General features: G+C 41.7%; 1 protein-coding gene across 2 annotated transcripts in view; it reads right to left on the bottom strand.

Moving 5' to 3' along the window:
• DDX46 (DEAD-box helicase 46) overlaps window positions 1–25,817 on the bottom strand; it is a 75,553-nt gene that overhangs the window by 5,778 nt on the left and 43,958 nt on the right. Inside the window, exons 16-22 of one of the 2 annotated variants that reach the window (XM_025388283.1) lie at window positions 15,579–15,772; window positions 12,195–12,332; window positions 11,707–11,856; window positions 6,980–7,153; window positions 6,751–6,753; window positions 5,856–6,074; window positions 4,341–4,485 (exon numbers count right to left, since the gene is read on the bottom strand). In XM_025388283.1, the coding sequence (XP_025244068.1) occupies window positions 4,341–4,485; window positions 5,856–6,074; window positions 6,751–6,753; window positions 6,980–7,153; window positions 11,707–11,856; window positions 12,195–12,332; window positions 15,579–15,772 (1,023 nt within the window). The remainder of the gene's footprint in view (window positions 1–4,340; window positions 4,486–5,855; window positions 6,075–6,750; window positions 6,754–6,979; window positions 7,154–11,706; window positions 11,857–12,194; window positions 12,333–15,578; window positions 15,773–25,817) is intronic. The other variant, XM_025388281.1, reaches the window with a different exon arrangement.

Below are 25,817 nucleotides of genomic sequence, written 5' to 3'. Positions count from 1 at the left end.
AGAACAAAAGGAGCACTGGGTCTGCAATGTAGAGAGCTATATTTTTATCATTTTGTATATTTAAAAAAAAAACACAAATGAGGGAAAGATTTATAATAAATTAGAAAATTTCCCCCCGTATTAGAAATAAGTAACTTTTCTGTCCCGAGAGAGAGACAGAGACAGAGACAGAAAGAGAGGCAGAAACAGTTTCACGACAGGAAGGAAAGAATCAAGGCTATGGCTATGAAGTCATAGCAACGTATCTAATTTAAATCCTCTACCTCCACTAGCCACGAACCACAACATTATAAAACTATGTGGGGAAGGTGAGTGCCAGAAGGGAAAAGAAACGGAAGAATCAAGACCCAAGTCAGACGGAAAATTACAACAAAAAATGAAATTTAGGAGGAAAACATTGCTTGGTACGAGTTGGTGTGAAGTTTGTTGATACTTTTGTGCAACTTTAAAAAGAAGGAAAATGACACTCTCACCTAGATTTAACTGGTAAATTAATTTTCCTACTTTTGTCAGAGCCCGACAATTTCGACCACTTTAAATTCTGACTTATGTAACTTCTTGTAATAGGTTACATATGTTTATAAGCAGCCATGAAAAAAAGGGCATTTCCTTTCATTGGTCCTAAAACAACTCTGGCTGCTTTTAAGGGATTCTCCACTAGTAAAAAGAGAGAGTCATGGAATAGGCTATATAAATTATACAGGCTGACTAGGCATGTAAGTCCTTCCTGTTCTCCTTCCCTTTGCCTGGTGGGATGCCTGGAGCTGCTGACCCAAACAGAGCCTCCAAGGAGCCAGCCAGGCAGTGGGGTCCCTCCAATTACAGAACTAGAAACAGATGACACTAGGCTCCTTCCACAGTAGCAACACCTGTTTTCATCCTGTTAAGTGTTTAGTTGAGTTTGGAGTTTCAAAAGGTAAATGATCCTTTAAAAAATCTAATTACCTCTGAAAATTCTAAAAGCTTTAGATCATTTAAATTGCCAAACCCTAGCTCTTATTCAGTATCATTATATTTCTTTTTTTTTTTTTTGGAGACGCAGTTTCGCTGTTTTTGCCCAGGCTGAAGTGCAGTGGCGCCATCTCAGCTCACTGCAACCTCTGCCTTCTGGTTTTAAGCAATTCTCTTGCCTCAGCCTCACGAGTAGCTGGGATACAGGCTCCCGCCACCATGCCTGGCTGATTTTTGTATTTAGTAGAGACAGGGTTTCACTATGTTGGCCAGGCTGGTCTCAAACTCTTGACCTTGTGATCCACCCACTTCGGCCTCCCAAACTGCTGAGATTATAGGCGTGAGCCACCGTGCCCAGCCATTATCATTATGTTTCTAGATTATTCTTAAGATTTGCTTTCAACAAAGTTGCCTTTTTACTGGGGAGACCTGCCTAGATTATTATAAAAATTAGATGTTATTTCCTGAGTGTAAACTGACGGTGGAGACAAATGACCAGAACCATTCTGGATGAAAGGAAAACTACATCAGAGCTGTGGAATCAGTGAATATCTCACTTCACATCACTTGGTAGTAAAGATGTGTTCTGATAAAGTTACACATAAGCTGAACTTTGATATATCAACTATACCATACCAAGCAAACATTGCATTTAAATTAATAAATGAATTACGAAAAGAATCCTTTTTCAAAGCAAATAATCGTGTCTCTCATTTGCCTCTTTATAAGACAAGCAGTTAAAATATTGGCCGGGCACAGTGGCTCACGCCTGTAATCCCAGCGCTTTGGGAGGCCAAGACAGGTGGATCACGAGGTCAGGAGATCGAGACCATCCTGGCTAACATGGTGAAACCCCATCTCTACTAAAAAATACAAAAAATCAGCCAGGCGTGGTGGCGGGCGCCTGTAGTCCCAGCTACTCAGGAGGCTGAGGCAGGAGAATGGCGTGAACCCAGGAAGCGGAGCTTGCAGTGATCCAAGACTGTGCCACTGTACTCCAGCCTGGGCGACAGAGTGAGACTCCGTCTCAAAAAAAAAAAAAAAAAAAACCCAGAAACAAGAGTAAATCAAAATGGCACACAAGAAAATATTGCTCTGACACGGTGGGGCGCAGTGGCTCACACCTGTAATCCCGGCACTTTGGGAGGCCAAGGCAGGTGGATCACCTGAGGTCAGGAGTTTGAGATCAGCCTGACCAACAGGGTGAAACCTCATCTCTACTAAAAAAACCAAAAATTAGCTGGGCATGGTGGGGGGGTACCTGTAATCCTAGCTACTCAGGAGGCTGAGGTACGAGAATTACTTGAACCCGGGAGGTGGGAGTTGCAGTGAGTCTAGATTGTGCCACTGTACTCCAGCCTACACGACAGAGTGAGATTTTGTCAAGGAAAGGGAAGGGAGGGGAGGGGAGGGGAGGGGAGGGAAGGGAAAAGGAAAGGAAAGGAAAGGAAAGGAAAGGAGAAAGGAAAGGAAAGGAGAGGAAAGGAAAGGAAAGGAGAAAGGAAAGGAAAGGAGAGGAAAGGAGAGGAGAGAAGAAAAGAGAGGAGAAAGGAAAGGAGAGGAGAGGAAAGGAGAGGGGAAAGGAAAGGAGAAAGGAAAGGAAAAGATTAACACAGAAAAGGCAGTAACTGAGATCTTTTATAATGCAGGCATTTACAGCTAAAAATTTCTCTCTAAGCACTGCTTTCACTGAATCCTGTAAGTTTCACTGAAGACTGAACTGTATAATGGTTAAAATGGACAAACTTTTGCTATATGAATTTTACCTTAATGTAAGTCCTAAATAGCAAAACACTGTACAGATTTTAAAAATAATTCCAAATGGAGACAGTACAATCAAAAAGTAAGAGGTCCAGCCTGGCCAACATGGTGAAACCCCATCTCTACCCAAAAATACAAAAATTAGCCAGGTGTGGTAGCACATGCCTGTGGTTCCAGCTACCCGGGAGGCTGAGGCATGAGAATCGCGTGAACCCTGGAGGCAGAGGTTGTAATAAGCCAAGATCGTGCCACTGCACTCCAGCCTGGGCGACAGAGCGCTGAACCCTGTACTGACAACAATGCTATGGTGTCAAGGAAATGAAGCCAGAATAGATGGTTCTATTATCTAACAGTTTAGTTCTGTCTTGCTTCCATTACATATGATGCCAGAAAACAAAAAGAAAAACCACTTAAAATGTCAATAACAAAGATGTTCAGATTAAACATAAATAAAGTAGGCAGGGCACGGTGGCTCATGACTGTAATCCCAGCACTTTGGGAGACCAAGGCGGGTGGACCATGAGGTCAGGAGTTCGAGACCAGCCAGGCCAGCATGGTGAAACCCCATCTCTACTAAAAATACAAAAATGAGCCTGGCGTGGTGGCGCATGCCTATAATCCCAGCTACTCGGGAGGCTGAGGCAGAAGAACTGCTTAAACCCAGGAGGCGGAGGTTGCAGTGAACCAAGATCATGCCACTGCACTCCAGCTCTGGGCAACAGAGCAAGACTCCGTCTTGGCGGAAAAAACAAAACAAAACAAAAATCAAAAACATATAGTGACAGGGTGTCCTACTATGCAGCGGAGTAACACATCAGAAAAAATAAAATAGGCTGGGCACAATGGCTCATGACTGTAATCCTAGCATTTTGGGAGGCTGAGCGGGGGCGGGTCCCTTGAGCTCAGGAGTTCGAGACCAGCCTGGGCAACATAACACAACCCCTCTACAAAAAAGACAAAAAAATAAGCCAGGTGTGGTGACATGTTACTGTAGTCCCAGCTACTTAGGGGTGTTGAGGTGGGAGGATCACTTGAGCCCAGAAGGTTGAGGCTACAGTGGGCTGAGACTGTGCCACTGCGCTCCAGCCTGGGTGACAAAATAAGACTGTCTCAAAATAAATAAAGATGGAAATTGCCTCTGGAATGAATTCATTCATGAATGTATGAAATAAAGTTAAAAACCAAACCTGGTTGCTGTTAGATAATGTATTTGTCTACTTGTTATTTTGTTAAAGGTATAAACTTTCATGAGCATAACTTCACAGGCAATATGTGCCTAGATAAACATTCATTAAGTGGACTAATACATTTGATTTACTTCCCAACCTAAACTTAGGCCAGAATATTCCACTTACCAGAAGCATAAACAGGTCAGTCCTTAAAATATAAGTTTTATTTTTCAAATTTGACTAAATTGCCAAAACTGAGTCTCACAAACAGATCATTGACCTTTGCATGTGTACTGAAATTCTTCTAAATAAAGACCTCAAATGTCATGAGATTTTTTTTTTCAGAGGTGTTCCTTACTTCCAGTTCTCTCTAGAATTTACCTCGCATGCTCTTTGTGTTTATTACATCTACATTAACCTTGATCTAAATTCAAGATTGAAACAACCAACAATACATACTTTCAATAGCCAAGTAAATCTTCCGCTCGCCTTCCTTGGGTTCTTTACCAGGAGGGAAGTATGTTCCTCTGATTGTAATTGCGGCTTCAGAGTATTCACTGATCCTCTGCAGAGCTTCCTTAGAGGTAACTTTCCACCTAGCAGTCTAAAAGAAAAGGTAAGGAAAAGAAAAACCACTTCACAACAGGACAAAAAAATCCAGGAGTGCTGACAATGACTAGGCTGGCTGGTATCATATTATGGTCAGTATTTTTTTTTGAGACAGAGTTTCGGTCTTGTTGCCTGGGCTGGAGTGCAATGGCGCAATCTCAGCTCACTGCAACCTCTGCCTCCCGGGTTCAAGCGATTTTCCGCCTCAGCCTCCCGAGTAGCTGGGATTACATGCATGCACCACCACGTCAGGTTAATTTTTGTATTTTTAGTAGAGATGGCATTTCTCCATGTTGGTCAGGCTGGTCTCGAACTCCCGACCTCAGGTGATCCGCCCGCCTTAGCCTCCCAAAGCGCTGAGATTCCTAGGTGAGAGCCACCATGCCCGGCCCTATGGTCAATATTGAGATCACTATTGGCCGGGCGTGGTGGCTCACGCCTGTAATTCCAGCACTTTGGGAGTTTAAGATGGCGGATCACCTGAGGTCAGGAGTTCGAGACCAGGCTGACCAACATGGAGAAACTCCATCTCTACCAAAAATACAAAAATTACTCAGGCGTGGTGGTGCATGCCTGTAATCCCGGCACTTTGGGAGGCCGAGGTGGGCGGATGACCTAAGGTCAGGAGTTTGAGACCAGCCTGATCAACAGGGTGAAACCCCGTCTCTATTAAAAATACAAAAATTAGCTGGGCATGGTGGCGCATGCCTGTAATCCCAGCTACTCGGGAGGCTGAGGGAGGAGAATCGCTTGAACCCGGAGGCAGAGGTTGTGGTGAGTCAAGATCGCATCGTTGTACTCCAGCCTAGGCAGTAAGAGCAAAACTCCGTCTCAAAAAAAAAAAAAACAAAGATCATTATTAATACATACCTGCATCATAAGTTCATTTAGAGCCTAATGTACCTTGAACATATTCATAAAAATCAAATTTCTATTGTTATATCCTTCGTTTAGGTAAAAAGTGAAAGAGCTACTAAAATGTTCATGGGTTTTAAAGATGAGATTTTTCCTCCTAAAGAAGAGTTTCGCCGGGCGCGGTGGCTCAAGCCCGTAATCTCAGCACTTTGGGAGGCCGAGACGGGCGGATCACGAGGTCAGGAGATCGAGACCATCCTGGCTAACCCGGTGAAACCCCGTCTCTACTAAAAAATACAAAAAACTAGCCGGGCGAGGTGGCAGGCGCCTGTAGTCCCAGCTACTCGGGAGGCTGAGGCAGGAGAATGGCGTGAACCCGGGAGGCGGAGCTTGCAGTGAGCTGAGATCCGGCAATCGCACTCCAGCCTGGGTGAAAGAGCGAGACTCCATCTCAAAAAAAAAAAAGAGTTTCTACTTCACAATAAAAAAAGGTTTAAACCTGTTACTTGCCTGTGGGAAGTCATTGATCTCTAATTCTTCTTCATATCTCTTAAAAGATTCATTCTGTCCACCATCCTGTCTCTCTTCTTCTTGTTTCTCTAAAGGCACATAATTGAGCTTGGCATTGATCTTTTCGGCAAGTTGTTCTGCAATGGTTTTTGCAGAAACAGTGGGAGCCAGAATGGTGCCACCTCTAAGAATTGCATTGGTGGCCTGTTGCATCACATCCTATAGTTAAAGAAGACTTAGTTAAATCTCAAATGAGGGCAGAGACAAGAGTAGGGACCCCACCACAAATTATTCTCTGAAAAGCTACTAACTTTGTATTCAAGTTTAATAAATAAACACCTTTCTAAGGCATAGTCTCATTGATATGTGTGATTTAGCAATATATATTTATAATATAGTTTAAAGTATCTCCCTGTGGATAAGAAAACTGGAGAACATTCAACTCTCTATTAAATATTCTACTAGATTATAGAGATGTAGTTGATAATTAGCTAACTCTTGATGTCAGACACAGTAAATATTTCCAAAATCATCTGCATACTCTAACTCCTAGGAGTTCCCTTCGAATTTGAATGTTTGTACTACTACCATCACTGAGCTCCTTCATCTCTAAGACCCAACCCAACATTACAAACATTATAGCTAATGACAGTCTCAAAAGCTTCAAAATAACAAATAAGCTTCCAAGAAAAAGATAACATGTGAAATATTTAAAAATGACGTTTCTCCATTGTTTAAGCCCATATTAATTTGTCATATAACTGGGTGTTTGTATATCCAGGGAATTGTGTGCCCAATAACCTACCCAACAAAAGCAGATAAAGAAAGAAAAAGAGAATTATTAATACGTCTTTAAGATTTTGTTAAGACCCATCAGAATACTACTCTATAAAACTACCTATGGCTAACAGAAATTCTAGAATTGGCATAAAGTCCTCAGTTAATAGCACTAGAGAAATCATCCAAATGCAATTATCAAAAAGCTCTCTATTGAGAATGTTAAATTCTCACAAACTCAATGTCTAGGACAATTTGTTTACTTGTGCTCAACATAATTCCTGAAAAGTAAAATCAAAGAACTTCTTAAAAGTATTGACTGAGACTTGGAACAAATTACTTAATACCTGAGACTCGATGCCCAAATTCTTCTGGGCATTGATTCTGAGAGCCAATCTCTTAGCAATTTCTAATTTCTCAGCATTTCCTGCAGTTGGAGCAGGAACACTTGATGTTCCAGGAGCAGCCATATCCTTTACTCTCTTCTTTGAATTAAACATGCTTTCAATTTGCTCATCAATCTAGATCAAAAGGAAAAAAAGGACTAGTAAAAAACTGAACTAGAAATACCAAATTAAGTTATTCTACAGAAATAAATAAGGAATGTTTCCACCAAAAGGCTGGAATCAGATAGTTGTATTTACACAAATCCTACCACACAGATCAGTGGGATAATATACCACCTATTTGTTAAAAGTCACGGTTCATTTTCGTCTATGGTGGGGAGAAAAATAGAAAACAGAGAAACAACACTGCATGAACCACGTCATCAGACTCCTAAGAGGATCAGAAACTTCATCCTTGTTCAATAGATGAGGAAACATGTGCTGTCAAGACAGAACAGCCAATACGATGCAGCTGACTTGCCCCAGGGCTCAGGCCTTGAGACCAAATTATACTGCAATGAAAGAGGCTGGAAAAAGGGCTATAACTCAAGGTCAGTGGCCAACTAAAAATATAGTCAATAATTCTCAGGGGGAGTGGTATAACATGTTCCTAAGGCAAAGCTCTCAAAACTCTTCCCAACCCATAAAATCCAATTGGATTTGCCTTAAAAACTGGCTAACTGAACCAGAAAAGGCTTATTCCCTTATCCCTTTGAATCAAGAAAGCAAAGAAATGCAGGTTGTTTCCCCATCAAGGCAAGTGCCATGATGAAAGCTTTGCTTTAACAGGAATCACGTGAGCCCCACTGCTATGTGCATTTCTTTTTTTTTTTTTTTTTGAGACGGAGTCTCACTCTGTCACCCAGGCTGGAGTGTAGTGGTGCAATCTCGGCTCACTGCAAGCTCCCCCTCCCGGGTTCATGCCATTCTCTCGCCTCAGCCTCCAGAGTAGCCGGGACTACAGGCGCCCGCCACCACGCCCAGCGAATTTTTTGAATTTTTAGTAGAGACGGAAACCATGTTGGCCAGGATGGTCTCGATCTCCTGACCTCGTGATCTGCCCGGCTCAGCCTCTCAAAGTGCTGGGATTACAGGCGTGAGCCACCGCTCCTGGCCTGCTATGTGCATTTCTTTTTAAAAATGTCTTTTGCCCAACAATGACTACTGACATCACTGACTACAGAAATACAAGCCCCTTCAAAAATTTACATTAGATTAATAAAGCTGTATCTTCTAGATCTCAAATGCACAGAAAAGCTTATTTAGGGCTTAAAAATCAACTGGTTAATTTACAACGCTCTTTTACTGAAATAAAAACAGTGCATTTAGCTTTTGTATTTTTTTGAGACAGGGTTGCCTCTAACTCCCAGGCTCAAAGGCTCCTCACACCTCGGCCTCCCAAGTAGCTAGGACCACAGCGTGCACTATCATGTCCAGCTAATTTTTAAACAACTTTTTATAGAGACAGGGTCTCACTATGTTGTCTAGGAGGGTCTTGAACTACTGGACTCAAGCTATCCTCCCATCTTGGCCTTCCAAAGTGTTGGGATTACAGGCCAGGAGCCACCACACCCAGCCTTAGATTCTTCTTAAAACATTTATTACCTATTAAAGGGTTTTAGTTATGGCCAGGCATAATGGCTCATATCTATAATCCCAGCATTTTGGGAGTCCAAGGCAGGAGGATTACTTGAGCCCAGGAGTTCAAGACTAGCCTGGGCAACATGGCGAAACCTTGTCTCTACAAAAAATATAAAAGTTAACCAGGCATGGTGGCACATGCCTGTAGTCCTAGATATTCAGAAGGCTACGGTGGAGAATCACCTGAGCCCAGGAGGTCGAGGCTACAGTGAGCCAAGATCACACCACTGTACTCCAGCCTGGTTGACAGAGTGAGATCCTGTCTCATAAAAACAAAACAAAACAAAACCCCCAAAAAACACCAGCAGGGGGTTAGTTATCAACTAGTTTAAAAACTCAACATTTACCTGAGTAAAACTGTTTTAAATTAAATAGCATTCATGGTATTACAATCTGAACAAATTCATAAAATCAGGAATGGAGGAAGTACACAATGCTAGCTGGTAACGCTAACCTGTTGATTTTATTCATGTTAAGTACTGTTTACATTTTTCATAAAATTATATGTTATTTTAACACCCAAAGAAACAATCACCATATGTTATCATGAGATTTTAAAAAACAGTTAAAAATACTGCAGTTTTCCCTTTTACACATGGGATACATTCCAAGAACCTCAGTAGATGCCTAAAAACACAGATAGTACCGCACTGACATACATTGTTTTTTTCCTATACATACATACCTATGATAAAGTTTAATTTATAAATTAGGTACAGTAAGAGATTAACAACAATAAAATAGGACAATTATAACAATATACTGTAATAAAAGTTATATGAATGTGGTCTCAAAACACTGTAATAGTTTCAGACTGTGGTTAACCTACAGCAACTAAAACCACAGATAAAACTACCATAATGTCAAAAAGTGACAGGTGTTTTTAAAACATGGCTACAAATTATTTAATAGTCTTTTTTCCTGAGTGTGGGCTGGACTTAATGACTTCCTTCTAATACAATAAAGTAGGCTGGGCATGGTGGCTCATGTTTGTAATACCACCACTTTGGGAGGCTGAGGCAGGAGGATCACTTGAGCCCAGGAATTTGAGACCAGCCTAGGCAATATAATGAGACCTCAACTCTAAAATACATTTTAAAATATATATTAACAGGGCATGGTGGTGCACCTATAGTACCAGCTACTCAGGAGGTTGAGGTGGGAAGATTGCTAGAGCCCGGGAGTCAGAGGCTGCAGTGAGCTGAGTTCGCACCACTTACACTCCAGCCTGGGCAACAGAGTCAGACTCTGTCTCCAAAACAAAATAAACAAGAGAAAAACAAACTCCACAAAGAATAAAGTGGAAGTGACTGTGTAATTTCAGAGACTAGTCATAAAAAGCACTAAAAAGCTTTCTCTTTGCTCTCTCTCTTGGATCACTCACTGTGGGGAAAGCCATCTGCCACGTGCGTAAGGACAGGCAAAGTGGTGAAAAACTGTGAGGCATCCTATCAACATCAAAGTGAATGAGCCATCTTGGAAACAGATCATCCAGCAACAGTCAAGCCTGCAGATGACTGCAATCCCACGAGCGCCTAAGCCAGAACTACCTGACTAAACTGCTCCTGATTTCCTGACCCGCAGGAACTATGTGATAATGTTTATTGCTTTAACCTGTTAAGTTTTGATTTGTTACATGGTCACAGATAAATTAAAAAAATGAAATTTGGCCAGGTGAATCCCAAGACTTTGGAAGGCCAAGGCGGGCGGATCACGAAGTCAAAAGATCAAGATTATCCTGGCCAACATGATGACACCCCATCTTTAGTAAAAATACAAAAAAAAAATAAGCCAGGCATGGGGCGCATGCCTGTCATCCCAGTTACTCGGGAGTCTGAGGCAGGAAAATTGCTTGAACCCGGGAGGTGGAGGTTGCAGTGAGCCGAGATTGAGCCACTGCACTCCAGCCTGGTGACAGAGTGAGACTCTGTCTTTAAAAAAAAAAAAAAAAAAAAGACTTTATTGGCCAGGCACAGTGGCTCACACCTATAATCCCAGCACTATGGGAGGCCAAGGTGGGTGGACCACCTGAGGTCAGGGGTTTGAGACCAGCCTGGCCAACACAGTGAAACCCCATCTCCACTAAAAATACAAAAATCAGCCCAGTGTGGTGGCGGGTGCCTGTAATCTCAGCTACCCAGGAGACTGAAACAGGAGAATCACTTGAACCCAGGAGGCAGAAGTTGCAGTGAACTGAGACTGTGCCACTGCAGTCCAGCCTGGGTGACAGAGCAAGACACGCCGGGCTAATTTTTTGAACTAGTATGGTATCCTAGAAAGAAATGGCTTAAGGTTAATAGGACACCTGGGTTCTGGTCCTGACTGTAACTCCCACTGTGGTCCTGGACCTAACATCTTGTCTTGGAGTCAATTTCCTAATGACAAGATCAGATTGAATTCCTGATTTCCAACATTGTTTTCTGAACTTAAATTTATTTAACATGATATGTCCAAAAGTGTTCTGTGATCAGATATGTTGGGGAACTTCTGGGTTTAACAAAGTTAAACAAGATTCCTTAAAGACTTTTCACATCCATGGCTGGGTGAGGTGGCACACACCTGTAATCCCAGCACTTTGGGAGGCCGAGGAGGGCGGACCGCTTGAGGTCAGGAGTCTGAGACCACCCTGGCCAAGAAGGTGAAACCCTGTCTCTACTAAAACTACAAAAATTAGCCGGGCGTGATGGTGGACGCCTGTAATCCCAGCTACTCAGGAGGCTGAAGCAGGAGAACTGCTTGAACCTGGGAGGCGGAGGTTACAGTGAGTGGAGATCACACCACTGTACTCCAGCCTGGGCAACAGAGCGAAACTCCATCTCAAAAAAAAAAAAAAGACTTTCACATCCTTTGAAGTGCTAATGAGTGGTCTATATATTGAGAGGAGGGGTATTGGTATGCACTAGGCAGATTTTTCCAAAACTGTTCTGGAACCATCCTCTTGTAAAGAAGATTTCCAATGATTGTCTATCTTGATAAGCATATGGCAAGACCTCCAGTACAAAAGAAATAACTGCTTCAGTTAAGAATGAGAGAACAACAGTACTTACGTCAACTGCAGCATCCTCATCATCTGAATCTTGCAGACCAAGAGCTGCTTTTTGTAACTTCTTCCTCTCATTAGCCAAAGCTTGTTCTGTTTCATCAAACTTGAATCCCTTACCAGAGAACCCACTACTCTTTTTAATTATTTTCCCCTCCTTTCAAAGAAAGAAAACAAAGTTAATCTCATAGTAATAACTTTAATGTTTAGGAATTCATACTAATTAAATATTTTTCAAGGTGGTGTATGTCAATGTAATAAAAACAGTTCATCCAGCATGTAAGATAAACTAAGAGCTCTACATAGACACCACAAAATACTAAGCTCAAGAAAAAGATAGGATTTTAGCTTTCATTTTTCCCTCTCTGAAGAGAAATAAAAATAGCACTATCAAAATTTCCAAGTATTAAGTAAAAAAGATTTCCAAGAATTAAATAATCAAGGTTTAGTCACATTAATGATTTCTAAAAGAGTGACATGGGTTAAAAAACTCACAGCTTTCTGTTGATCTTTGAAATCACTCCACAGTTTCTCTAAATCAGGAGGTACTGCGGTCCCTGACAATTCAAGAGCTTTAATTATGTCACCAGCATAGCGAGCTTGATCTTCTGTGATAAAAGTATAAGCATAACCCTAATGAATGATGAAAAAGTGCAATTAGACACTAACAAGATGTATCCTACTTACATCACAAGATAAAATCTGATCCACTTAATAAATCCTCGAGATTGACAACATTACTGAAGAATTTTAAAAGTCACAAAAGAGTCTTACCAAATTACTCAATGGTTCAAAGTGAAATATCCAAGTTTAATTTTTATTTATGTATTTTTTATTTTTTGAGATGGAGTCTCGCTCTGTTGCCCAGGCTGGAGTGCAGTGGCGCAGTTTCAGCTCACTGCAACCTCTGCCTCCCGGGTTCAAGCTATTCTCCTGCCTCAGCCTTCCGAGTAGCTGGGATTATAGGCGCCTGTCACTATGCCCAGATAATTTTTTGTACTTTTATTAGAGACGGGGTATCACCATGTCAGCCAGGCTGGTCTCAGGTGATCCACCCGCCTCGGCCTCCCAAAGTGCTGGGATTACAGGCACAAGCCATCATGCCCAGCCCAAGTTTAATATTTTAAAATAACACAAGCAAACTAGAAAATTTCTAATTTCTTTATACAGAGGTAGAAATATATGCAATTGGCTGGACACAGTGGCTCACGCCTGTAATCCCAGCACTTTGGGAGGCCAAAGGGGGTGGATCATTTGAGGTCAGAAGTTCAAGACCAGCCTAACCAACATGGTGAAACCCCGTCTCTACTAAAAACAAAAAAAAATTGTCAGGCGCGGTGGCTCAAGTCTGCAATCCCAGCACTTTGGGCGGCCGAGACGGGCGGATCACGAGGTCAGGAGATCAAGACCATCCTGGCTAACACGGTGAAACCCCGTCTCTACTAAAAATACAAAAAACTAGCCGGCAAACTGGCAGGTGCCTGTAGTCCCAGCTACTCGGGAGGCTGAGGCAGGAGAATGGCGTGAACCCGGGAGGCGGAGCTTGCAGTGAGCTGAGATCCGGCCACTGCACTCCAGCCTGGGCGACAGAGCGAGACTCCGTCTCAAAAAAAAAAAATTGAGCCAAGTGTGGTGGTGCACGCCTGTAATCCCAGCTGCTTGGGAGGCTGACGCAGGAGAATCGCTTGACCCTGGGAGGCAGAGGTTGCAGTGAGCTGAGATGGCACCAATGCACTCCAGCCTGGGTGACAAGAGTGAAACTCCATCTCAAGAAAAAAAAAAAAGAAGAAAAGAAAAGAAAAAGAAACATGTAATTTTACACAAATGCACAATTGTGTGGTCATACCTATTGATTTTGTTTTTCCTTTTTTTTTTTTTTTTGAGATGGAGTCTCGCTAGAGTTTGCTATCTTCACAAAACAATATGACCTTGCTGGGCGCAATGGCTCACACGTGCAATCCTAGCACTTGGGGAGGCAGAAGTGGAAAGACAGCTTGAGCCTAGGAGTTTGAGGCCAGCCTGGGCAAAAATGGCAAGACCTTATCTCCACAAAAATGTAAAAAACAAAACAAAACAAAAAAATCTGACCCAAACAGTCAACTGCTACAATTTTTTTTTTTTGAGACACAGTTTTGCTCTTGTTGCCCAGGCTGGAGTGCAATGGCACAATCTCAGCTCATTGCAACCTCTGCCTCCCGGGTTCAAGCTATTCTCCTGCCTCAGCCTCCCAAGTACCTGGGATTACAGGCATATGCCACCACGCCCAGCTAATTTTGTATTTTTTTTTTTTTTTTTTGGTAGAGACAGGGTTTCTCCATGTTGGTCAGGCTGGTCTCAAACTCCCGACCTCAGGTGATCCACCCGCTTTGGCCTCCCAAAGTGCTGGGATTACAGGCGTGAGCCACCGTGCCCAGCCAACTGTTATGAATTTTAAAACATGGTTTAAGATTTTAATTCAGAAATGTCTAAATAGCCACCGCCTTTGACCCATGGTCTGTCTGCTTTTGTACTGCTACAGGGCCACAAGTATTTACAGTTTTATAGGGTTATGAACATACACACAATAACACACATGTACATAGAGAAGGAGAGAGAAAGAAAAGAATATGCAACAGAGCCCAAATAGGTTATAATTTTTAATACATGGCCCTTTACAAAAAAATATTCTTGACTCCTCCCAATAGGTTAAAAGAATAAATGCCATCACTACTTATTAAATGTGTATAAGCAGGTGAGCTAAATTCTATTTGCATGAATTTTTCTCATCTATAAAATAGAGTAGTATCATCTACCTCAAAGCAAAGTTTTAAGGATAAAATGACATTATATATGTAAAACACTTAAACAGGTCTAAGGATAAAATGACATTATATATGTAAGGATAAAATGACATTATATATGTAAAACACTTAAAATGACATTATATATGGCAGATAATACGTCATCCATTAATGTAAGCTATGACATATAAATATTATTTATTGCTTTATTATGCAATGTACAGGGTTAGAAAATTAAATATATCATAATCAATGTCTCCAACAACAGAATAGTCTGCTGCCTCTAGAAGGAATGAGTTAGACCTATACAGTTTCTAGAATACAGGTGAGTCAAAAAAGCAAGTAATATATATTCGTATGAATGACAGGGAGGTAAAGAGGGGAGTAGGAGAAATTGGTAGGTGTGGAGAGGGGTATATTTTATGATCCCATGTTTTTTTAAAAATGTTCCTGAAGTATAAACATTTATGTGTCTGTGTATACAGATGGTCCCTGACTTACAATGATTCAATTTATAATTTTTCAACTTTACCATGATGCAAAAGTGATACGCATTCAGTAGAAATTGTACTTTGAGTACCTATACAACCATTGTTTTTCACTTCCAGTATTTAGTAAATTACATGAGATATTCAAAACTTTATTATAAAATAGGCTTTGTGTTAGATGATTATGCCCAAGTATAAGCTAATATAAGTGTTCTGAGCATGCTGAAGGTAGGCTAGACTACTATGATGTTTAGTAGGTCAGGTATATTAAATGCATTTTCAACTTATGATGGGTTTATCGGGACATTGTAACCCCATCATAAATCAAGGAACATCTGTATACAAATTTCTAGGCATGAGGGGAAAAATCTAAAAGGGGAGACAAACTGTTAACAGGATCCGCCTATAAAGAGCAGCTAGGTATCTGATAATCTGAACAATACTTAGACCTGTACATGTATATAAATTATTAACATCAACCACTCTTCACACTATGTGGATTAAAGATTTTCAAAACGTCTCCATAACTCCTATTATCTACTCCTTGAAATACTAAAGAAACACTTGTATTTTAATATAATGAAGATCAACTATAAAAAACTTATTTTTACCTTGTTGCCTGCTCTTCCAGTCCGCCCTGCTCTGTGTACATAATCCTCATAATGGTTGGGGCAGCTATAATTTACTACAAGAATCAGATGTTTCACATCTAGACCTCGGGCAGCAACAGAGGTAGCCACAAGAAGTTTGCAGGTCCCATTCTTAAAGTCATTTATGATGCTATCTCTGTCATATTGATCAATGCCTGCAAGTAAATTAAAGAGCTGTAAAACATGTTCAAATTAAATATTCCGTCTCTTCTGACCAAGAATCTAAACTCAGAGTGAAGAACAAATTGACACATCCAACTCCTAAAATACAGAAAATAAAACACTAAGAAAATTTAACGGCAAGATTAAAGGTTGTTGCTATTAACTCATTTATGAATATTTCAACACTGGTCTTGTATTGCCCTCTTTCTTCTACATAAGGTTTATATTTGCAAAGGCCCAATATCAGAAATTGACTTAAACCTGTTTGGGAGCCAAAGGGAGAAAAGGCAGAAACATTCAGCCTATATCGTTAAGAGTTAGATATTTCTCCTTTTCCTGTAGGTTATTTAGAGCCCTGTTACTCAGTTTTGTCCAAGGACCAGAGCAGCATCACCTGGGAGCTTGTTAAAAATGCAGAATCTAGGCCAGGTGTGGTGGTTTATGCCTGTAATCCCAGCACTTTGAGAGGCCAAGGCGGGCGGATCATGAGGTCAGGAGCTCGAGACCAGCCTGGACAACATGGTGAAACCCCGTCTCTACTAAAAACACACACACAAATAAAAGCCAGGCGTGGTGGCACATGCCTGTAATCCCAGCTACTCGGGAGGCTGAGGTTGCCATGAGCCAGTATCATGCCACTGCACTCCAGCCTGGACGACAGAGAAAGACTCTGTCTCAGAAAAAAAAAAAAAAAAGGAAATGCAGAATCTAGGGTTATACTCCAAACTACTAAATCAAAATCTGCATTTTAAAAAATCCTTATGTGATTATCATACGCAAATTAAAGTCTGAGGAATACTGGTTTAAAAGTACCCAAATGGGTCTCTCTTAAATAAGTGATCCAGTGACAAAGCAGAGTATAAAATACTGTAAGTTCTATTACAACATGCCCAAGCCACAAAATATTTTATGATGAGGTTCCCAGGAAACTCTGGTAATAGAGAAGGGAGTAAGATAAACTCTCAAAACTTAAAACTCATGCTTTCAATGGGAGATTTCACAGAAAATCTGGGTTTAACATACAAACTGCTTAGCATGTAAATAATTACCAATATTAAGTCCTAGTACTATCTAAAATTTTAAAGGTACTCTTCAAGGATTGATTTAAAGGAAGTATTTGAATCACTGTCAAAGAAATTGGAATCTAACACTTCACCAAAAAAATCGCCTAAGAAAATTTGATGAAATCAATATCAGTATAAATTTAAGTTTATAATTTAAAAATACCAAAACTTTTACTTTAGCCTAAGGTATCCTGACTACTAACATAATCACACAAAATTGATTCCTTGGAATTGAGTATAATATGCTAACTGAAGCAGCATATGGGATGTCAACCCAAAAACCATGAACCCCTTCCTTTTTAAAATAACCACAATTTTGTTCATATACTAACCCAACACATGATCAGGTATACATCAAATGGGAGATGGGCCTAATCCCAGTCTCCAAGAGTTAATATACTTGTTGTACACCAGCCCTTTTCGAACTTTCTGTTTTCAGGATGCCTTTTTTTTTTTTTTTAAAAGACGGAGTTTCACTCTTGTTGCCCAGGCTGGAGTGCAATAGCGTGATCTCGGCTCACTGCAACCTCCGCCTCCCAGGTTCAAGTGATTCTCCTGCCTCAGCCTCCCCACTAGCTGGGACTACAGGCGACTGTCACCATGCCTGGCTAATTTTTGTATTTTTAGCAGAGACAGGGTTTCACCATGTTGGCCAGGCTGGTCTTGAACTCCTGACCTCGGGTGATCCGCCCACCTTCCAAAGTGCTGAAATTATAGGCGTGAGCCACCACGCCCGGCCTTTAGGATGTCTTTACACTCTTAAAATCAGTAAGGACCCACACCCAAAGAGCTTTAGTTTAGGTCTTGTCTATCAATACTTAATGTATTAGAAATTAGAACAGAGAGGATGGGGGCGAGGCTCACACCTATAATCCCAGCACTTTGGGAGGCCAAGGCAGGACACCTGAGGTCAGGAGCTTGAGACCAGCCTGGTCAACATGGCGAAACCCCGTAACACAAAAAAATTAACCAGGCGTGGTGGCAGCCACCTGCAATCCCAGCTACTTGGAAGGCTGAGGCAGGAGAATCGCTTGAACCTGGGAGATGGAGGTTGCAGTGAGCCAAGATCATGCCACTGCACTCCAGCCTGCACAACAAGAGTGAACCTCTGTCTCAAAAAAAAAAAAAAAAAAAAAAAAAAAAAAAAAAAAAAAAAAAAAAAGAAAAAAAAAGAAATCAGAACTGAGGAAATTTTTAAATACTGGATTTGCTTAAAGATACAGTTCCTCGGCTGGACGAGGTGGCTCACGCCTGTAATCCCAGCATTTTGGGAGGCTGAGGCAGGCGGATTACAAGGTCAGGATTTCAAGACCAGCCTAATCAATATGGTGAAACTCCGTCTCTACTAAAAACACAAAAATTAGCCAGGTGTGGTGGAGGGCACCTGTAGACCCAGTGACTCGGGAGGCGAGGCAGGAGAATAGCTTGAACCCGGGAGGCGGACGTTGTAGTGAGCCGAGATCGTGCCTCTGCACTACAGCTTGGGCGACAGAATGAGACTCCATCACAAAAAATAATAATAACAATAAAAAAAGGCAGTTCCTCTTCCAGGGGCGTGGTCTAGAGGCACTCAGAATGGTCAAGCATTTGACATACTGCCTGTCATAGGCTTTCTACGATACAGCCTTTAACAAAACTAGGCTGTCTGGAATCCCTGGTAATAGAATTATTTACCTTTATTTATACCAAGAAAGTTGGGAAAGCACCAAAATCTGCAGGTGGCTTGTGCCCAGGCAGACTTCAAGGGGTTTGTGTTGTGAGATCTAACATTGTTACATGAATGCCCAAAACAAAAAAAAACATGTCAGCAGAGCCAATGGTGGTTCCATGTGTGTTAAATGTGATCATGACAGGATTAAGCATACTTTCCTTATCAAGGAACAGAAAATCATGGTGAAAGTGTTGAAGGCACAAGCACAGAGTCAGAAAGCTAAATTTAAAAAATGACTTTTGAATAAAAATGAAAATGAAAAGACTAGAAAAAACATAGCAATGACATGTTAAAATAAAAAGCACATTTTTGTGAAAAATAACTTTTCCAGAACAATAAAATAATTACATTAAGACAAAGGGGCCAGCCTGGGCAACATGCCAAGCCCCTTCTCTACAAAAAATTAGCTTGGTGTGGTGGCACGTGCTTGTAGTACCAGCTCCTCGGGAGGCTGAGGTAGAAGGATCACCTGAGCAAAGGGAGGTCCAGGCTGTAGTAAGCTGTGATTGTGCCTCTGCACTCCACCTTGGGCAACAGAGTAAAACCCTGTCTCAAAAAAAAAAGACAAATGGCACTGATTTACATTTTTGCCAATCTTTTTCAGGTCAGGCTTAATAGAAGATAACTGGAATGCCATATCTTCTATATTCAATCTGTCACAATATACCATGCCATTCAACCTGTAGCAAACCCTGCACACTAGAGAGAATGAGAGTGAAAAAGGCAAATAACATCATTGGATTATTAAGAAAATACATATAGTCTTATAAACCTCCTGACATCCCAGGGACTCTCAGAGGTCCTAGGATAATATTTTTTCTTACATTCGGCCAGGCGCAGTGGCTCATGCCTGTAATTCCAGGGCTTTGGCAGGCCAAAGTGGGCAGATCACCCTGGGCAACATAGCAAAAACCCATCTTTACAAAAAATACAAAAATAGACTAGGCATGGTGGCTCATGCCTGTAGTCTCAGCTATTCAAGAAGCTGAGGTGGGAGGACAGCTTGAGCCCTGGAGGTCGAGGATGCAGTGAGCTATGATCACACCCCTGCACTCCAGCCTGGAAGACAGAGCAAGACATTAAGAAACTGTCTCAAAAAACAAAAAAAGAAGAAGAAGAATCATTTGTCATTTTCTTTGTCTATGAATGAGGCTTAAGCATATGATACGACAGAATTCTGGCCAAAAAGATAAAAGTAGTATTAAAGACAAGTATTATGGGAAACAACTTCCTTAATATAAAAACACACATTTACAACAATATAGGAGAAACTCTTAATGGACCAATCCCTCCGGCAGATAACAACTATGAACTCTGGGCAAAATAAAGAGCAACTACATAAAGACACTAGAGAGTGACTAACAGCAGCAGAAATGGGAAAGAAGTTGACACTTGGAAGAAAGTATTGCACTAGCAAAGTGTAGAGGATTGTATTTATTTACTTATTTATTTCAAACTCTTTGCTCAGAGGCAGGCCCAGCACAGACCAAGCGAGGAAGTCAAAACTTGAACAGAAACTCACAGTCTTATAAGAGAAACCACCAGAAAGTGTTCAAAACAAACTCAGGACTAGGAAACAGAGGAAATAAATCCTGAAAAGAATGGAGCAGAAAGCCACAACTGTGCATACATATGCTGCCCAAATATCTGGCTGACCCCTAAGCTACAGATTTGTGAGGCAAAAATCTAAGCAGTTGGGATGAAAAAAAAAAAAAATTAAGAGATTTCAGGTCTAGGCTCGGTGGCTCAGGCCTGTAATCCCAGCACTTTGGGAGGCCAAGGCAGGTGGATCACCTGAGGTCAGGAGTTCCAGACCAGCCTGGCCAACATAGAGAAACCCTGTCACTACTAAAAACACAAAAATTAGCTGGGCGTGGTGGCACGCACCTGTAGTCCCAGCTACTTGGGAGACTGAGGCAGGAAAATTGCCTGAACCTGGGAGATGGAGGTCCAGTGAGCCGAGATCACACCACTGCACACCAGCCTGGGAGACAGAGCGAGACTCTGTCTAAAAAATAATAATAAAATTAAAAAGTAAGAGATTTCAGATGCTGCCCATTAAAGGAAGACAGAGTTTGGATGCTGGGTTCTGCCAAGTTAACGCTGTATTTGGAAACCACAAAAAACAAAAACAAAACACCACTTGTGGGAGACATCAGAGAATTGAGAATTTAGAATCTCTACAGTGGATCATTCAAAGTCCAGTATACAAACAGAAATTACTAGACATACAAAGAAAGACAAAACCATAAAACAAAAATCAAGAGAAAAGACCATCAATAGAGACTGACATCAATATGATCCAGATGTTATAATTAACAAAGATTTCAAAGCACATATAATTATGATCAAGACTTTTTAAAAATGCTTACAAGGAATGCCTAAAAAATCTAATCAGACAAACAAGAAAATGTAAAAGAGAACACACTTGTAATTTTAGAACTAAAAAAAATACAATAACTGAATTCAAAAATTCACTGGATGGGCTTAACAGAAGATAGGAGATGACCCAAAAAAACCCCAAAAAACAAATAAATAAATAAATAAAATAAAATAAAGTTGACAACAAGGTAAAAGAAATTATCAGGGCCGGACACGGTGGCTCACGCCTGTAATCCCAGCACTTTGGGAGGCCGAGGTGGGTGGATCACCTCATGTCAGGAGTTCGAGACCAGCCTGACCAACATGATGAAACCCTGTCTCTACTAAAAATACAAAGTGAGCTGGGCGTGGTAGCATATGCCTGTAATCCCAGCTACTCAGGAGGCTGAGGCACAAGAATCGCTTGAACCCAGGAGGCAGAGGTTGCAGTGAGCCGAGATAGTGCCATTGCACTTTAGTCTGGGCAACAAGAACAAAACTCTATCTCAAGAACTACGGAGGGGAAAAAAAGGTTGAAAAAGACTGAACAAAGCATCAGTGAGACAATATCAAAAACTCAAACATATACATAACTGAAGTCCCAAAGAGAGAATAAGGCAGGAAAGAAATAACAACCAAGAATTTCCCAAATTCAGAACAGGACATAAATTTGTAGATTCTAGAAGTTAAATGAACCCCACACAGAATAAATACAAATAATACCATCCTTAGATATAGTTACCATATGACATAGCAATCCCATTCTTTGTTATCTACCCTAGAGAAATGAAAGCTGACATTCACACAAAAACCTTTATTTGTATAATAGCAGCTTTATTCATAATTATTAAAAAAAAAAAAACACGAAAATGTCCTTAAACAGATGAGCAGACACACAAACAGTGATAAATCCATACAATGAATACTACTCAGTAATAAGAAAAAAAGAACTATAGACCGTGGCTCAGGCTTGAATCCCAACACTCTGGAATTTGAGGTGGGAGGACTGCTTGAAACCAAGAGTCCGAGATCAGCCTGGGCAACATGGTGAAAGCCCATCTCTACAAAAAAATATTAAAAAATTAGTTGGGCATGGTGGTACATGCCTATAGTCCTAGCTACTCAGGAGGCTGAGGTAGGAGCATCGCTTGAGCCTGGGAGGTGGAGGCTGCAGTGAGCCAAGCTGAGATGGCACCACTGTACTCCAGCCTAGGCAACAGAGAGAAGCTGTCTCAAGAAAAAAAAAAAAAGAATAAACTGTGCAAGAACTTGGGACTTGGATGCATATCAAAGTCATTAAGCTGAGTTTAAAAAGCCAATTGCAAAAAGTTACATACTGTAGGATTCAATTTACAAACTTTTCTCTTCCTTTGAGATAGGGACTCACTCTGTCGCCAAGGCAGGAGTACAGTGGCACAATCTCGGCTCACTGCAACCTCTGCCTCCCAGGCTCAAACAATCCTCCCTCCCACCTCAGCCTCCTGAGTAGCTGGGAGGCTAATTTTTTATAGTTTTTAAATTTTTTTACAGAGATGGGGTCTTGCTATGCTGCCCAGACTGGTCTCAAACTCCCAGACTCAAGCAATCTGCCCAACTCGGTCTCCCAAAGTGCTGGGATTACATGCATGAGTCACCGCACCTGACCTACAAACATTCTTAAAACAATACATGAGGCCACGCATGGTGACTCAGCCTGTAATCCCAGCACTTTGGGAGGCTGAGGTGGGTGGATCACCTGAGGTCAGGAGTTCGAGATTACCCTGACCAACATGGCGACAATGTCTCTACTAAAAATATAAAAATCAGTGAGACAAGGTGGCGCACGCCTGTAATCCCAGCTACTTGGGAGGCTGAGGCAGGAGAATCGTTTGAACGCGGGAGGTGGAGGTTGCAGTGAGCCAAGATGGCGTCATTGCACTATAGCATGGGCAACAAGAGCAAAACTCTGTCTCAAAAAAAAAAAAAAAGAACACATGAGTGATTGCCAGCAGTTATGGATGGGGAAAGATACCTTTACAGGGACAAGATGAGGGGGTTTTTAAGGAAGTGATGGAACTGTTCTGCAACCTGATTATGGTGTATTCTGTGGGATGTGGCTAAAGCAACCAAAATACTGAAAGCAGCCCCCAACCCCAGTGCCCAACAGAAATGACTACACTGTGGCACAGTCATACAATAAAATGTTATTCAGCAATAAAAGGGGAAGAACTACTGATACATGCAACAACACAGATCAATCTCAAAAGGCATATGGTAACAGAAACCTTACATAAATAACAATGCATTATATATGATTCCATTTATCTATAACTCTAAGAGGTAAAAAAAACTAATCCATGTTGAAAAAATTTGTTTAAAGTATTTGACTCAGGCTGGGTGCAGGAGCTCACGGCTGTAACCCCAGCACTGTGGAAGGCTGAGGTAGGTGGATCACTTGAGGTCAGGAGTTCGAGACCATCCTAGCCAACATGGTGAAATCCCATCTCTACTAAAAACAAAAATTAGCCAGGCATGGTGGTGCATGCCTGTAGTCTCAGCTACCCAGGAGGCTGAGGCAGGAGAATCACTTGAACCCAGGAGGTGGAGGTTGCAGTGAGCCTAGATCGTGCCACTGCACTCCAGCCTAGGCAACAGAGTGAGATTCCATCTAAAAAAAATAAAAGTTGTTGACTCTAGAGGGGTAGGGACAGAGATAAACTGAGCGAAATTTCTTAGATGGTTTTTTGGTTTGTTTTTAAGAGAGAGAGTCTCACTATGTTGCCCAGACTGGCCTCGAACTCCTAGACTCAAGCAATCCTTCTGCCTCAGTCTCCTGAGTAGCTGGGACTACAGGCATGCAACACTGTGCCCAGATTAGGTTTTTTGTTTGTTTGTTTTTTCTTAAGACGGAGTGTCACTTTTGTTGCCCAGGCCAGAGTGCAACGGTGCAAACTTTGCTTACTACAACCTCTACCTCCCGGGATTAAGCGATTCTCCTGCCTCAGCCTCCCGAGTGGCTGGGATTACAGGTACCCGCCACCACGCTTGGCTAATTTTTGTATTTTTAGTAGAGACAGGGTTTCACCATGTTGGCCAGGCTGGTCCCAAACTCCTGAGCTCAAGTGATCCACCCGCCTCAATCTCCCAAAGCGCTGGGATTACAGGCGTGAGCCACTGCACCCGGCTGGCTTTTTTTTTTTTTTTTTTAATATTCACAAATTTTGCTATAGTCCCAGCTACCTAGGAGGCTGAGGAGGGATGATCGCTTGAGCCCAGAAGTTCAAGACCAGACTGGGCAGCACAGGGAGACTCTGTCTCAGAAAAAAAAAAAAAAAAAAACGAAACAAGTTTTGAACTAGTGTTAACGATATGCATATTGACATGAAATGTCACAACCTAATCTCCAATTTATTTGAAATGTGTGAAAAACTAAGAAAAATTGATGTTAGGGTAGACAATGAATAGTAGCTAAAAAATTGATAAACAAATATAGTCATCGCTCAGTATCCTCAGGGGATTGGTTCCAGGGCCCCTGGCACATACCAAAATCCTAGGACGCTCAAGTCCCTTATATAAAATGGAATAGTATGCCCATATCATCTACATCCTCCTGAAAACTTTAAAAAACTCTAGATTACTTAAAACCACCTATTGTAGTGTAAATGCTATGTATTAATAGTTTTTATACTGTACTGTTTAGGGAACAATGACAAGAAGAATAGATTTTGTGTATGTTCAAGATGGACACATTTTTTCCCAAATATTTTCAATCTGCAGTCTATGGACACAAAGGGCTGGTTGTATATATACACAATGGAATATTATTCAGCCTTACAAAGAAAATCTGACAAATGCCACAACACAGATGAACCTTGAAAGCAATTTGCTAAGTGAAAAAGACCAGTCACAAAAAGACATAGAATGTATGATTCTACTTATAGGAGGCACCCAGAAGAGGCAAATGCATAGAGACAGAAAGCAGAATAGAGGTTATGAGCAACTGCTTAGGGATGGGGAAAGAAATTTGTTACTTAAAATAGTACTGTTTCTATTCAGCGTGATTAAAACATTCTGGAAATAGATAGTAGTGAAGGTTATAGCATTGTGAATGTACTTAATGTCACTGAATTATATACAAAAAAATGGTACATTCTAAGGCCGGGCGTGGTGGTTCACACCTGTAATCCCAGCACTTTGGGAGGCCAAGGCAGGCGGATCATCTGAGGTCAGGAGTTCAAGAACAGCCTGGCCGACATGACGAAACCCTGTTTCTACTAAAACACACACAAAAAATTAGTCAGGCATGATGGCATGAGCGTATAGTCCCAGCAACTCGGGAGGCTGAGGCACAAGAACTGCTTGAACCCAGGAGGCAGGAGGCGGAGGCTGTAGAGAGCTGATATCGCACCACTGCACTCCAGTCTGGGTGACAGAGCAAAACCCTGTCTCAAACAAACAACAACAAAAAGAAATGGTGGGTGGGGGCGGGGACATTCTATGCAGTGAATATTTACCACAAAAAAGAGTCATTTTTGGGCCGGGCGTGGTGGCTCACACCTGTAATCCCAGCACTCTGGGAGACCAAGGTGGGCGGATCACCTGAGGTTGGGAGTTCGAGACCAGCCTGACCAACGTGGAGAAACCCTGTCCCTTACTAAAAATACAAAATTAGCCAGGCATGGTGGTACATGCCTGTAATCCCAGCTACTGGGGAGGCTGAGGCAGGAGAATCACTTGAACCCGGGAGGTGCAGGTTGCAGTGAGCCAGGATTGAGCCATCCACCCACCTCAACCTCCCAAAGTGCTGGAATTACAGGCGTGAGCCACCGTGCCCAGCTGGTCTCTATCTCTTGACCTTGTGATCCGCCCGCCTCAGCCTCCCAAAGTTCTGGGATTACAGGTGTGAGCCACCTCACCTGGTTT

Source organism: Theropithecus gelada, chromosome 6, assembly GCF_003255815.1.
Source record: "Theropithecus gelada isolate Dixy chromosome 6, Tgel_1.0, whole genome shotgun sequence".
Taxonomy (NCBI): Eukaryota; Metazoa; Chordata; class Mammalia; order Primates; family Cercopithecidae; genus Theropithecus; species Theropithecus gelada.
This window is presented reverse-complemented; position numbering and strand designations above follow the sequence as displayed.